This window comes from Polyergus mexicanus, unplaced genomic scaffold (assembly GCF_030449975.1).
Source record: "Polyergus mexicanus isolate NDT 795.1 unplaced genomic scaffold, iyPolMexi1.0 SCAF_23, whole genome shotgun sequence".
In the NCBI taxonomy this organism is placed as follows: domain Eukaryota; kingdom Metazoa; phylum Arthropoda; class Insecta; order Hymenoptera; family Formicidae; genus Polyergus; species Polyergus mexicanus.
In genome coordinates, this window is record NW_027223343.1 from 3,410,276 (window position 1) to 3,424,541 (window position 14,266).

At 33.3% G+C, this 14,266-nt stretch overlaps 2 protein-coding genes across 2 annotated transcripts; both read right to left on the reverse strand.

Moving 5' to 3' along the window:
• Sip1 (septin interacting protein 1) lies at window positions 1–4,837 on the reverse strand. Its single transcript, XM_070312789.1, has 8 exons — window positions 4,656–4,837; window positions 4,279–4,492; window positions 4,020–4,197; window positions 2,982–3,940; window positions 2,153–2,349; window positions 1,642–2,070; window positions 1,155–1,312; window positions 1–1,069 (listed from the first exon to the last, which is right to left on the reverse strand). Exons 1-8 carry the CDS (start codon window positions 4,762–4,764, stop codon window positions 821–823), a joined length of 2,493 nt encoding a protein of 830 aa, XP_070168890.1. The 5' UTR covers window positions 4,765–4,837; the 3' UTR covers window positions 1–820.
• A 756-nt stretch (window positions 4,838–5,593) lies between these two features.
• On the reverse strand, window positions 5,594–12,095 carry LOC138942661 (tetratricopeptide repeat protein 39B). Its single transcript, XM_070313052.1, has 11 exons — window positions 11,828–12,095; window positions 9,357–9,409; window positions 9,223–9,251; window positions 8,929–9,109; window positions 8,679–8,811; window positions 8,047–8,179; window positions 7,877–7,976; window positions 7,731–7,796; window positions 6,942–7,663; window positions 6,487–6,720; window positions 5,594–6,384 (listed from the first exon to the last, which is right to left on the reverse strand). The coding sequence occupies exons 2-11, from the start codon at window positions 9,381–9,383 to the stop codon at window positions 6,180–6,182; spliced, it is 1,830 nt and encodes a 609-aa protein (XP_070169153.1). The 5' UTR covers window positions 9,384–9,409; window positions 11,828–12,095; the 3' UTR covers window positions 5,594–6,179.
• Between the last annotated feature and the right edge of the window lie 2,171 nt (window positions 12,096–14,266).

Sequence of the window (14,266 nt, forward strand, 5' to 3'; positions counted from 1 at the left end):
CTAGATAAATCTTCAACCACTTAACCAATTAATAGAAATATGATTTTGATTGAAATTGTAGCCTATGATGAAATTATACATGTATTAAATCTATTTCTGTAAACTTTTATCGCGATATCTTTAACCAAGAATTTGTTCAAAACTTATACGATTTCAATTAAATTTATAAAATTACATCAGGAAGCATTTCGCAAATCAAAAGTAAATTTCAAGCGTTTCCGAATTTTATCAAACGTACGATTCTTTCTCATGTATATTTTTCGGTCTACCCTATATATTCTGCGGGAGTCGCTTGCAACTTTCCATATCGAGAAGTTTCAAAGCTACGCTTCAGTAGTGGGATAAACAGGGACGCCTACACACGCGTACGACTCTGAACAGAAGTCGATAATATATACACGAAAAAAAAAAATATTTGAAAGTTTAATATTGGAATATGTCATGATTTCATATAAAGTAGTTGATTCTACAATATAAAACACAAAGTGAAAAATATACGTGTCAAAATATTATATAATCTTATAATTATTATTATGCATTGTTATTAAACGACACGGTAGCGTCACAACGCCAAGTATATAAAAATATTGGCTTAACAATAGTTTTGCCCATGTTATGTATTCTAGTAACAGCTTTGGTAGCATCATACACACAAAAGTAAGATATTAATCGCAGTACAATTAGACTTAAATATACATCATAAATATGTGGATCAATATAAAATAATAACATAACAATCAATTTCTCCAATATATATGTATATACATATTTATATATACACGTCATAAATTCATCATTTTATTACGTTACATCAAATCTATTATCCTTCGGACATATCTAGCAAGGCATTTAAAGGCGTCGGTATCCAATTTGTACCATTATGACAAACAAACAATAAATTACCGTCGACATACGCCTGAATGTTGCCCACTTTGTATACTTGCTTGCCTTCTTTATATCTATTTGGGATTTTCATAAATAATATACCCCTCTTTTCACATTTCTCTTGTACAATATCTTTGAAATTTTTCGAATTTGGTGCCATTGTTTGCCCTGCCTCTACGAATCTCTGTAAAAATAAAATACATACAATATTTAATAATAATAGACGGATTTAATTATATAATTTAATCACATAAATATATATTTCGTACCTCCATCCTCGGCTGCGCGATTGATGGCATTGACGACATTGTCGGCTGAGTTCTCTCTAGATTCGTTAAATATGATATATGTTCCAGCACACCAGGTTGATGATTTTGTGACGTGTTGGCAGCTCTCTCTATCATGTCCAATGCCTTATTGAAATAGTCTGTAAATTATATTTTTGTCTCATGATATACTAATGATATATTAATGAAAAGCAATTGTGTGTGAGAAACAAAATGTTTTATGTTTGATATGCGTACACACACACACAAAAGAAAAATTCAATACAAAAGAAGAAGCGATACTCGTTTACAAAAATTCACATCTAACGAATTATCTTAGTTTCTATGTATATTATAAAATATAAGTTAGTTACATGCATTCTAAATTATATGACAGTTATTTCCGGTTTCGGAGTCCATATAAATATACAAAAATCAAAATGATCCATGAGATGTAAATTTTTAGAGTGTTAGATAATTGCCAACATACCTTTTATTACTGGTTCTGCCAGTAACTTATCGCTCAACATGCTTTTCCAACCCATAAACCAGTTTATAATTTGATCGTAATTCGGCGAATGATCGAGCCACAGTGCCAAAGTTTGCAACCACTTTGGAAAAAAGAATTTGTTGAGCAGGCTTGCCATGATATGAACAGGAATCAATTCCTTCCACTCGTACACCGAATTCCATGGATCCATATGTTGTTGATGTGGATATATGACAAATTGTGTTAAGGCTGTTCGCAATTTTGGAACAATGTTTTTGACTAAAAACGCTTCCATATCTCCCTTGGTAAATACTTCTGCCCAAGGTTGCAGCATTAATCTAGCAGATCTATCCGATGGATGCCAACTTCCTAATGCAGATCCAAGCTTTCTGCGTATTATTGGATAAATTGAATTATCCAAACGATTTCCTAATTTACATAAGAAGCGATTATTATCTACCAGTATAATTGTATAAACAAATATGAATCAAATATGTAACACTATACTTACGTAATAATGGCAACCAAGGATGAATCCATGTATGAATGGGTACAGTGTCTGTAAGAGGATTCCATTCCTCCACCTCCAATGTCAATTTTGGCAAAACTAATACATCTAAAATATTTTCTAAGATCCAATTGGGCAATAATGGTATCCAATGTTCTATTAGTTCAATCAGAGGATCAGGCTGTCTACACGTCCACTGCCTAATTCATTTATGAATAGAAAATATTAAAAAAGAGATACATGGAAAGAATCATTTGTTTCTATATTTAAATGCACAGAATGATCCAAAAAAACGATTAAAAACTTTAGGGATATATATTCACAAAGTTGCCCTACAATTTTTGCTTCTTTGTAGAGCAAGCTTTGTTTTCGTGACAAAATTTTTTTTCCAGTTTTCTATGCCAATGTGTTCAGAATGTTCCAAAACGTCGAAAAATCACACTTTTTTAAATTGTCCATATGTGTGTGTGTGTATATACAGAATGTTTATACACTAACTGTGCTCTAACTTCCGCAAATTTTGAGATATCAGGTTAAATTTTTTTCGATAAATAAAGTATCGTTAAAGAATGGTTGGTATCGAATTTGGCGAGAATCGATGAAAGAATTTCTTTTTTTATAACATTTTGAATTTTGGGAAATATCTGTGCATGCTCTAACTTAGGCAAATGAGGAAGCCAAAATTGAAAAACCCGTTTGCTCTGAAGAGGAACTTTGTGAACGAAATAAAATAATGAGAAAGCAATGTGCAAATTTCTAATTTGCACTATTTTCATCTTGTTTTCTTTTATATTACCATGTAATTAAAAAGTTTATTATAAAAATAACTCACTGTATAGCTCCTCTAATTGATGGCATCCATGCATTCCACACTAATTGATCGTACGGGTGCATAGTCCGTGTCTGAAGTGTAGTATTACTAATTCCATTCTCCAAAATACACTTCCACTGTTCAAATAATTTGATTGGTTGTTTTGGTTGCAAGAGTGGATTCCAACTGAGCAAGTAATCTTTTATTTTTGGCGCCACAAAACTACTAGTCAATTCACCGAGTTCATACATTTTATACTCTTCATAATAATTGTCTTGCAAATTTTTAAAAGCTTCCGCAGTTTCTTGCAGAGATAATTCATTCGTTTCATTTATTAACCTGTTCACAATCACGACCACATTCTCTAAGGTATCAATTGATTGGCCATGTTGATCCACGACTTTCGATAAATTCTTTCTTTCCGCTTCTAAAGCGATTACTCTGTCATGTAAATGCCTCATTCGTCGATCGTTTTGTATAATATCTTGCTCGCACATATCCACGAGTAAACTTAAATTATGTTGCAATTCAGGCAGAGCAAAATTCACTTTAGATTTTTTATCAGATGTAATCACAGCCTCATCGGGACATTGCTGACCACCAGCTATCGCGTGATACCCACTAAGAATTCTCTGTTCTGGCCCTGTCATGTCGATAACTTTAACTCTACTTATATCATTAGACATTGGGAGCTTTCTATTTGGTTTCAACTTTCCATCTTCCAAAACTTGATCTACACTTCTATAACAGTATCTAACTTTTTTTTTATTGCTATTATCGCCCTTTCGCCATTGAGATACTTTGGACTTGAGTTCTTTTGTTTCTTCTCCATCATCATCTTTCTTTTTTTCTGGAATTTTTGGTACCTTTTCTGGACCATATGCACCAATTGCACCTCTTCCCTTTCGGAGATGTGCTTCCACTGGGGTGCTTATTCCTTGTAGCTGTTTACCCAAACCTTTGCCAGGTTCAAATCCCATCTAAATAAAAAAATATCTTTTTTATTGCTATACTATGTTTTGCTGGAATTTATATAATAGATTATTGTTTAAAAAATACCTGTAATAACAATTTAGCACCAATACCCTTTGTATGTACTTCCCAACTACCCATTCCACCTTTTATTAATAATGGATTTACTTGATTGCGTTTTTTACGCAAACCCGCGATATCGCTGTCTAACTTTAAAGAGAAAGATGGACGTGATTTCGAATTATTTGGTCTTTCATCTTCTGAACTAAATAAGAAATAAAATATAAATTTATATTAATAAAGAAAAATATTTATACTAGAAGCTCTATTATGCATTAAATCTTACCTAGAATCACTGTAATGCTTTGTTTGAGATTCCCGTGTCTCTTCTTCATCTTCCTCGTCATCATTATCTTCCTTATCTTTTGGTTTCCCTGCTTGTTGGATACCACCAGCAACAAAATTGACCGGCGCTGTATAATTTTTAGGACCCTTGTTAAAAGTCTTGAAAGATGGTCTGGCAGATAATTCATCTTCATCGCTGTCATCTGCCCATATTCCTATGTTCAAATCGGAGAAGAGTGTTACTACAAATTATACATAGATATATATTAAGTATATAATTGTCACACTCTGTCATTAAACCTCAATTCTCCGTCTATTTAATTCTCCCTTTTAATAAAGTAACCAATAATATTTTTGAATAATATATGTATATCATACCTAGCATTTGTTGCTTCTTCGAAAGCTTGCGTCGGGGACGACCAATGTTAAATTCATTGTCTAAATCATAATCGGTAATTTCAAAGCTTTCTACTTCGTCTTCAGACATTTTATTTTATATGATTATTTTGTTACACAATACACTGTTTTATTTTTTTATGTAATTGTAAGGGTTATTTAGTGATCCTCCAGGGAGTGATTGGTACATAGACTAAAGCTGCGGTCGAGAAGACGCTAAAGATGCTTCGAAGAATTGCATTTACCAATCAGAATAAAGAAATCTTTAGTCTTTGTGTCCTGATTGGTCAATCAAACGTTTCGAAGCATTTCTAGCGTCTTCTCGACCGTAGCCATAGTATATCTACTAGAGTGTTTGCCTTTATTTAAGGAGTGGGGGTAAAAATGCACGTAAAAAAGGAGATACTCTGTTTCGTGCCCTTGCGTTCTCTCTCGCTCGCACATACCATAGCGCTCTCTTTCATGCTACGTGCGAGCCAGAGAGAACGAAACAGAGTATGTCCTTTTCTACGTGCACCTCGGCTCCCACTCCTCAACACTCGGTCTAGATTATACTATGTCTATGGATTGTTATAAGCGGTTTCGTTTCCTATTGGTCGGCGGCCATTTGTTTCAAAATCAGAAACGGAGGAAGAAAGAGCGAGCAAGTAAAAGAGATAGAAAGAGTGCAAGAAAAAGACGACGAAACCAACTTATATGACGCCTGATCCGCGGCGTCGGGAAAGGTGAACCGTTAGATAATTAATAATTAAATTTTCTGAATTATCATAATTAAAAATTGTCGATGTGTATTCTAAATATATTTGCATGAATAAACTATATATATATATATGCGTTGTTGTATAATATATAAAAATAATATCATTTTTCATTCATTTTATTACGTTGTTTACATAATTTTTAGTTTGCATAGATACAAATTTTTTCGTAACATTTTATTCATAATAAGCTTTCGCAACAATTACACAATAGAACGATCACAGATCACACTCTATATAGTCTTACCAAAATGTTTTAAAGAAAATAATTTATATAATATACCTCTATAATATATTAATTACGCTACAAAATATATCCTCACGCAAAGTTCCACGATGAGAATGTTACATATACTCTATATGCTTATTCTTCTTATATTGTTCTCACAGAAGATATATAATTTATGTATTAATATTATAATCGCTACAAAATATTATTTTTCCACTATTTCATCGTTTTTCTTATGGAAGAAAATAATTTATACATTAATATCGCATGCTATAAAATATGCTCAACTCCCGAATGAATCTGGTAAAACCTTCAGACTCTACAGATGATAGTTACACGGAGGCCTTTCGATATCAAGGGAAAATTACAAAATCATTGCTGGTCCGTCTTCACGAAAAAGTCATACGTATAATATACGCAATACATATGTCGCCAATAAAAGAACGTTATTTTATTTATTTAAAAATAAATAATTTCGATTGTGTTATGTGCTCTTTCTCTCATATTTATACAACGCTTCTATAATTTAATCTCGATAGAATCGTCGGCGCTTGGACCCGCGATAACGACGCTATTATTGGCAGTAATGTCCGTTTGCAATCGTTGATTGTTCTCGTGCTTCTTCATCGTGTAATTGTTAGTCTTCTTGCCAGTCAACATCATTAGATCCGAATGTATTCTGAAGTGTAATCTAGACTCTAATAAGTAGCCCGTGTAATTTTTCCTAGAATTTAAATACAATTTTAACTCAATTGGCTTCTCGTAAAAGCCGACAAATTTAATACAAAATCATATCATATACATATAAGAAGAGATCTAGACTTACTTAGCATCTTCTAAAAAACCTATAGCCAACTGAGTATCGCCCTGATCTTGAGCCAATAAAGCTAATTCTACAGTAGCATAGGGAAATAAGTACGTGTCCTCCTTGACTGATTTCTCCAATTGTAAAACGCGTCGCAGACACTCCTCCGACTGCAAAGGATGCTGCATTTGTCGCAGACAAGCGCCTTTCAACAGCAATAAAAGCGCTTTGTTGTCCGCATAGTATTCATTTTTCCTGTATACACAAGATATTAACATGTATTAAAAAAGAGAGTAATTAACCAACCTCTTCATAGTTTTTACATTTTTATTTAAGATGATCGTAAAGTGACCAAATTTATTTAAAATAATCGCTATTTTTATATCTAACATTTTTTCCATTTCCTTTAAAAGTTGCTTATTATGTTCATATATTAATAAAGTAAAATAATAATTCGAATTGTTTAAATAACTTACGAGGCTGTTTTGAGTTCTCTCTCCGTCTCCTCTATTCTTTTGAATATATTCAATATCAAATCTTGCCGCTTGCCTATTATCCTGAACAGATTCCACACATACATAAGCTCAAATATGGGCAAGATTAGATTTTTCTTTTGCACGAAATAACGCTCCGTCCTCTTGATCACAAACTTCTCCATCGGCAGCGACTTGCCGGCAATCCGCTGCTTGTAAGTTGGTACCTGCATCATCAAGCAGTCGATCAGTTGTTTCTCCTCGCTCCCGGTCGACGGTTTCTGCATGAGCAAAATCGCAGCCTTTTGGTACAGGTAAATAGTGCGCGACCAATTAGACTCGTTCGCCAGCATCGTGGCATACATAATCGCTTTATTCCATTGTTGCATCGAGCAATGCGCCCACATCAATTCCCAATAACAGAGATGATGAAACTGCGACCATACATTTTGACTTTTCCACGATTTGATATACCAGTCTATGCACTCTTCGAAGTTGCCCCGCGTGAGCTCTAGTCTTCCCTTGAAGAACAGGAACCATACACCATTCGGATAAAGACTCAATTCCTGTTGCAACACTTGCTCGCACCATTCTAGATCGCCGTCCGAGTGACTTAGTACAAAAGTGACGATTAGATTGTAAGACAACAAAATCATAACGCATAAGATTTGTCGTAGACCTCTCCTCTCATTATAACCCGCTTTTAATTCCGTTAGACCATACGTCTGTAAATGATAATTGAATTAATAAATAAAATTGCACCACATATCATCTATGAATGTTTTTAATTACCTTATCGCCGGAGAATCCGATAAATTCTAATAATTTAATGATTCGCGCCGGTAACAACGATATCATCTGGAACGAGACAGAATTTTTAAAATGTTGTATATTTGCGATAATATATATATTTATGGCAAAGGTGAAACTGTATGTACCAGGTTAAATGTACCAATACCCATACGAACACCACTTTCGAAATGCACTTTGTGAATATTGTCTCCCCATTTGCGATTGTTCAAGATCGTCATGCATTCCCTGCACACAAAAAGGTAATCATGAAAAATGCTGAAGAGATTGAGTGTCAAGTGTAATGTAACTTATTTACTTGTATGACAGAAAACATGTACGAATTTTCAATCCAGCCTTGACAAAGCTGACCAGAGTCTCATCTTCTACAAACGTGAGCATCGATTTTAAAAGGAGCGACTCGGCATAACAGAGTTCCGCATGCACTTCCTCTGTAAAATTAATTCTCAGTTATTTCTTTCATGCACTACTGTGTTTTAGAAACACGAAAGCCGTATGATATGACTATATTCGAGTTAATTTGCAGGATTGTGTCTTCTAAAGTTAATATTAATATTAATTCTTAATTAATTTCTCTAGTTATAATTAAAAATTTCTAATTAATTTCTATAATATGCGACCATTTTTAATAACACTATTGGTAACAAAAAACTCGTAGCAAAATTTACATTAACATTTTAAATTATTACACTTACGATTAAAAGACTAACAGTCGCATGCTATATATATATAGCATAATAAATGTATTTATGTTCTTGTTATTAAAGTTCTTGTCTTAAAAAAATATATTATTCAAATTACTTGTTATTGGAAGAGTTGTATCAATAAAATTAATGATATATTATAATATATTCTTGATATTCATTAATCATTACAAAGAATCAAGGGCCTTGACGTATGCTGCATTATATATGCACAAATATATGTTACCGTTCGTATAAGCATCGTAGTTGATCCTCTTCACTATTTTTCCGATATTCTGCGTGATAGTAGTGTGTTTTCGATGTTTGGAACATACGCTCATGCATTGCTTCAATGTCTCCGATGCCTTCTCGATATGTTTCTACGTATTGCACACGATATATTGTTAAGGAAAGAATTGCCCGCGATTCTTTAAGTTGGATAAATAAAAAAAGTGCTCAAAGCGTAACGGAAGGAACATAATGAATATAATCAGTACTTGTTCAAACGTAAGAATTGCTTCTAAAAATGCGAACACGCTAGTCCCCAGAGAGTGATACATGCTGGTGTCCGCCCATGGCTCTAAAATCTTCCTCGCCTGATCAAAGTCATTGTTGAAAAAACAATGAATCGCTTTTTTTGCCTCCATTATCGCTGTATCCAAATCCATAGAAGTGAGTCTGAAGTAAGAAAAACTATTTATGTAAAAAGCTATTTAAGTAAAAAAAATCTCTAAAGTACAAAAAATGCATTTACATAGAACAATAAAATGCAAATGTGTATATATACGCACTGTGGTAATGATTCCTGAGCATCTTGAAACTGAAAGAAAAAAAAAACACAAGATACATATATATAAGAATATAAACAATTACGTAAAGAGCAAATATAAAAACATACATATTATTATATACTTTTTCAACCTACCTCATCATCACCTTCAATGTCTGACATTTTTGTTTTGTGTTAGGCAACTGGTTCTGTAAAAATAATATAAATAATTTTATAAAAGTAGCTTATATTTTAATATATATCTTCTTATTTATATAATTTCTGCGCATTATAAATTAAGTATATAATCCGTATACAATCCGTAAACGGATTATTTTGACGTAGAATGATTGATCAAAAAGTAATATAAAATATATTACTATATAAGTGCTGCGTTTGCAGAAAAATTCTTCCATACGAAAGAAATTTGCTTATAGCTACAAACGATTATATTATCAAAAGGATCGGGAAGTCTAAGCTTGAGTCGAATCGATTGTAAATTATTTTTCTGCAGCTCAATAACTTTTAATATATACTTAATCTAATGCGTAGAAATTATATAAATAAGAAGATATCCGTAAACGGATTATTTTGACGTAAAATAATTGATGCAAAAAAATTATATCTGATAATCGAGTAGAAATAATAATTAATAAAAATAAAGATTATATGATAGATTATAAAGAAAATATCGAATATATCGAAAACCGCTCTTACACAATCGCAATCATGTAAACTTAAGCAAGCATTTTTAAATAAACACTATTATACATCTTTATCTTTATCTTTATATATATTATATATAAATATATAATATATATTATATATATATATATATAAAATATATCCTTTATATATTATACATTTTTTATATTTCTAATTTAATTCTTTTTATTTTTAATCTAAAATATTTTAAGATAATTTTAATCTAAAATATTATCTGTCCAAAATAATTTAAAATAAATCTTGTATCGTATCTATTTGGTTTGTATTTGTTATTACAAAAATTGTTGCACTTGTAGTGACATGCCTTTAAAAGAATTTAAAAAATCAAATTTTTATTTTAATTCCAGCGTGATCGTGGGATATAATGGAATAAATATTTTAACTTTCTCATTTCCTGCTATTCTCTTTTTCAATTTTATTTATTAACTCCACTTTACTGTAGATGGGTTGCGAAGTCGTTTAAATGCCGGGGGCAAGAAACTCGTAGCAAAACACGAATAAATATAACAAGAGAACAAAGAAATTTTTCTTATATAAAATCTTCTGCGCATCGAAATAATAATTTTTTTAAAAACAATAAAATAAACTTTTTATAGATAAAAAAGTTATGTATAATAAATTATTTTATATTTTCTCTATTCGAAAAAATATGTAACTTTTTTAAAAATCGAAAAACTTCTCCGTATAAAAGTGTACACTATTTTATGGAACAAACCCGATTTCGCTTGTTTATTTACAAGTAAGAAGTGTCCCAAGCAAATACACACACAATCACGGAAATATCGCGTCGCGCGCAATAATATCATGAGTTTTAAATTCAAATCGGGAGATTTCTTTTTCGTGAAAAGCTGATTCTCTGCGAGAGAGACAGAAAGAAAGAGAGAGAGAGAGGAACGGACTGCGACGGACACGGATTCAAAAGCACGAGCAGCGATTTCAGTGCCGAGGAAAGTAGACTGTCAAGAAGAAAGTATAAAAGGCTAGAAGAGACCTACATTTCCTAAATCCGCGCCAGGAGGGGAATGGAGAAAGCGCGCGTGCGCGCTCGCGAAATTCCCGCGCGATTCTGCGCGATACGCAGGTCGTCTGTAAAGCGACCGGCAAATTTACAAATGTATTCGCGAAATATTCACCAACTGTCTTTTATCTACGATTTCTAAAGTACACTTCAATACGATACGATTCAAAAGATTAGTTCCTCAAGCTTTAGCGTGATAAGATTACAAATGTGCATTTTTCTAAAGCGTATTATACAGGATGAAATGTAAAGCGCACGATTAATAATATATATTTTTCGGAAAATTGAATTCCTAAATTTACTTATGTATTAGCAATATAATTTCCATTTCTGTTCAAATAAAAAAAAAATTTCCAGTTCAAATAATTATTAAAATAAAAATATAATATATATAATATATGATATTCATAATTTAAATAAATTAAAAGATTCAGAAAGAAATTTTTTTTCAGTTTCGCGTATAACATACGCATCGCAAGAAATGACAACAATTCGATTGATCATACAGATTTTCTTATGAAGGATATAGCAGAAAAATAAAGACTTGATGAATTTTAATCTTATCTCTCAGAAGATTAGAATGTTAATTTTTCATAATAGTATTTTTTATAAGAAATTTTTGACAATTTCTTTTTTTACTTCTGTCTCTCGTGTAAAGTACTTTAGTGCTAATTACTACAATTAGCCTTAGAAAAAAAAGTGTCAAGTGTCATATTACAATTTGTTATATATATTCCATGATAAAAGAAAATATTTTAAATATTTAATGAAAAGAAAACTCTCAAAAAATAACTCTCGACAATAAATAACAATAGAAACATGCGTAATGACCGCGAATCAATCTTCATCAATTATTCATTTGTAAATAGAGCGCAATGCGTGCCTCGTTAAATACTGGGAGAGTCAGTCGTTAGATACAGATGGACGCGTCTACGATCGATCGTTGCCGTAGAACACGCTAGGCAAAATGTATATCAGTAGTAAATCCTTTCGTTCTGCGATCCTGCGTGGTGAATGTCATCAGAAGATCGCTATGCATACGCAATGCATTTTCGATCGAACACAAGGCTGTCACGCGGGCACCGCGAAAACGTGCGACGCATTCAACGACCTTACAGTTACAACCCACGCGCGAGAAAGCTCAGCGTGAACTGACGTAAACGGCCAACACGATTCCATGCTCACCCTTATAATCTACCCGCGTGAAGCCGGGCGATTACCGAGTAGCGCCGAAAAATGCCGAGCGGCGACGAGCGCGACGACCGATCGCGAAACAGAGAGAGCATCATAGATATAGTATATCTAACCCGAGTGTTGAGGAGTGGGAGCCGAGGTGCACGTAGAAAGGGACATACTCTGTTTCGTGCCATTTGCGTTCTCTCTTGCTCGCATGTAGCATGACGAAAGAGAGCGTTATGCTATGTGCGAGCGAGAGAGAACGCAAGGAGCACGAAGCAGAGTATGTCCTTTTCTACGTGCATTTTTACCCCCGCTCCTTAAATAAAGGCAAACACTCGGTCTAGATATACTATGTCTATGGAGAGCACCGATTCTCGTCAGAGGCTCTTACGTGATTCGCATTTTCGTGAATAACAAAAGACTCTATACGAGTATCAGGATCGCGTAATAATGGGAGCTTTCCGGCAAGAAAACATAGATATAAACACAATGTCACACAAAATTGGCTTTTAAATAAAGAATTTTTAAAGACTATAAAATTTTTCTATTTGGCAGCTAATCATATGATATTGTGTTTATATTCTTGCTGGAAAAATACTAAGAAGATTTCACAGTATCGTTATAGGTTAGATTGGATTATATTAGAAGAAAAATAATGTTTTTTTTTTAAATTTCCTTTCTCGCTCAAAATCAGTTTTTAAACATATGTAAAAACTGATGATATTTATTGAATATGGAACTAAGAACTGGTTTTCGTTTCTGATTAACCTTTAAGATACTTTCGTTATCGGTATAATTTTTTTTTAATCTAACAGAACATCTCTGAAATTAATTCGAATTCTTCATTACAAGATACATAATATAAAAAGATAACGTATGTTTTTCGCTTCTTTGATAAAAATATCATATCTGAAGAGAGATGTGTATCGATATAAAAAAAGTGTAAAATTAAAAAAAAAAAATATATATATATATATACAATATATACAGGGTGTCCGACAAGTAAGTGACCAAACGAAAGGTGGAGGTAGATTGGGTCAAACTGAGTCGAAAAGTTCTGAACCATTTTTTTTTATAATTTCTAATAAAAGAGTTATTATTGAGTAAAGTCTGACCAATCAGCGCCGATTTTTAGCCGGGCGCATATCAATGAGCTGTGTAGTTGCGGCAGCGCATGCTTCATGGCGCGCGGCTCACCGACGTGCGTCCGACTAAAGGTTGGCGCTGATTGGCCAGATTTTACTCAATAATAATTCCTTTATTAAGCGTTACAGAAAAAAATGTTACACACATAGGACTTTTCTGTTCAGTTTACCAGGCATATAAATATGAAACCGGAATTTGCCCATAGATTGCTCTAGCTGTCAATGTAGTTATAGTCAAACCGCATCATTGGCGCCATTTTCTTGTTTTGACATCTGATAAAGATTTTTAACTCACAACAATATAAGTTTCATACAACAGCATAGTTTTTAATAGCGTTGAACATGTCGAATTTTGTGCCTGGAAACTACGATTTGCGGACAGCATTGATTTTCTGTTACCATTTGAAGAAAACTGCTGCAGAATCGCATCGAATGCTTGTCGAAGCTTACGGTGAGCATGCTCTTGGTAAATCACAGTGCTTTGAGTGGTTTAAAAAATTCAAAAGTGGCGATTTTGACGTGAGAAACGAAGAACGTGGAAGAAGGGTGTGATCTATTATGAGCTGCTAAAACCTGGCGAAACCGTTAATACTGAACGCTACCGACAACAAATGATCGATTTGAATCAAGCTTTGCGTGAAAAACGACCAGAATATCAAAAAAGGCAACACAAAGTGATTTTGCTTCATGATAATGCACCATCACACACAGCAAAACCGGTCAAGGAAATGATTGAGGCGTTTAGTTGGGAAATACTTTCGCATACGGCTTACTCACCAGACTTGGCTCCATCCGATTACTACTTATTTGCTTCGATGGGACACGCACTTGCTGAGCAGCGCTTCACTTCTTACGAAAATGTACGAAAATGGCTCGATGACTGGTTTGCCTCAAAGGAGCAACAGTTTTTTTGGCGTGGCATCCACAAATTGTCAGAGAGATGGGAAAAATGTATAGCTAGCAATGGGCAATACTTGGAATAAAATATTTGTTATCAT

Coding starts and splice junctions, on each gene's coding strand:
- Sip1 (XM_070312789.1), bottom strand. CDS start 4,764: ATGTCTGAAGACGAAGTAGAAAGCTTTGAAATTACCGATTATGATTTA. Junction 4,493..4,655: donor GAAGAAGCAACAAATGCTAG/GTATGATATACA, acceptor ATTTGAACATAG/GAATATGGGCAGATGACAGC. Junction 3,941..4,019: donor GTGCTAAATTGTTATTACAG/GTATTTTTTAAA, acceptor TTTTTTATTTAG/ATGGGATTTGAACCTGGCAA.
- LOC138942661 (XM_070313052.1), bottom strand. CDS start 9,383: ATGTCAGACATTGAAGGTGATGATGAG. Junction 9,252..9,356: donor ACATTGAAGGTGATGATGAG/GTAGGTTGAAAA, acceptor TTTTTCTTTCAG/TTTCAAGATGCTCAGGAATC. Junction 8,180..8,678: donor CTACGATGCTTATACGAACG/GTAACATATATT, acceptor TTAATTTTACAG/AGGAAGTGCATGCGGAACTC.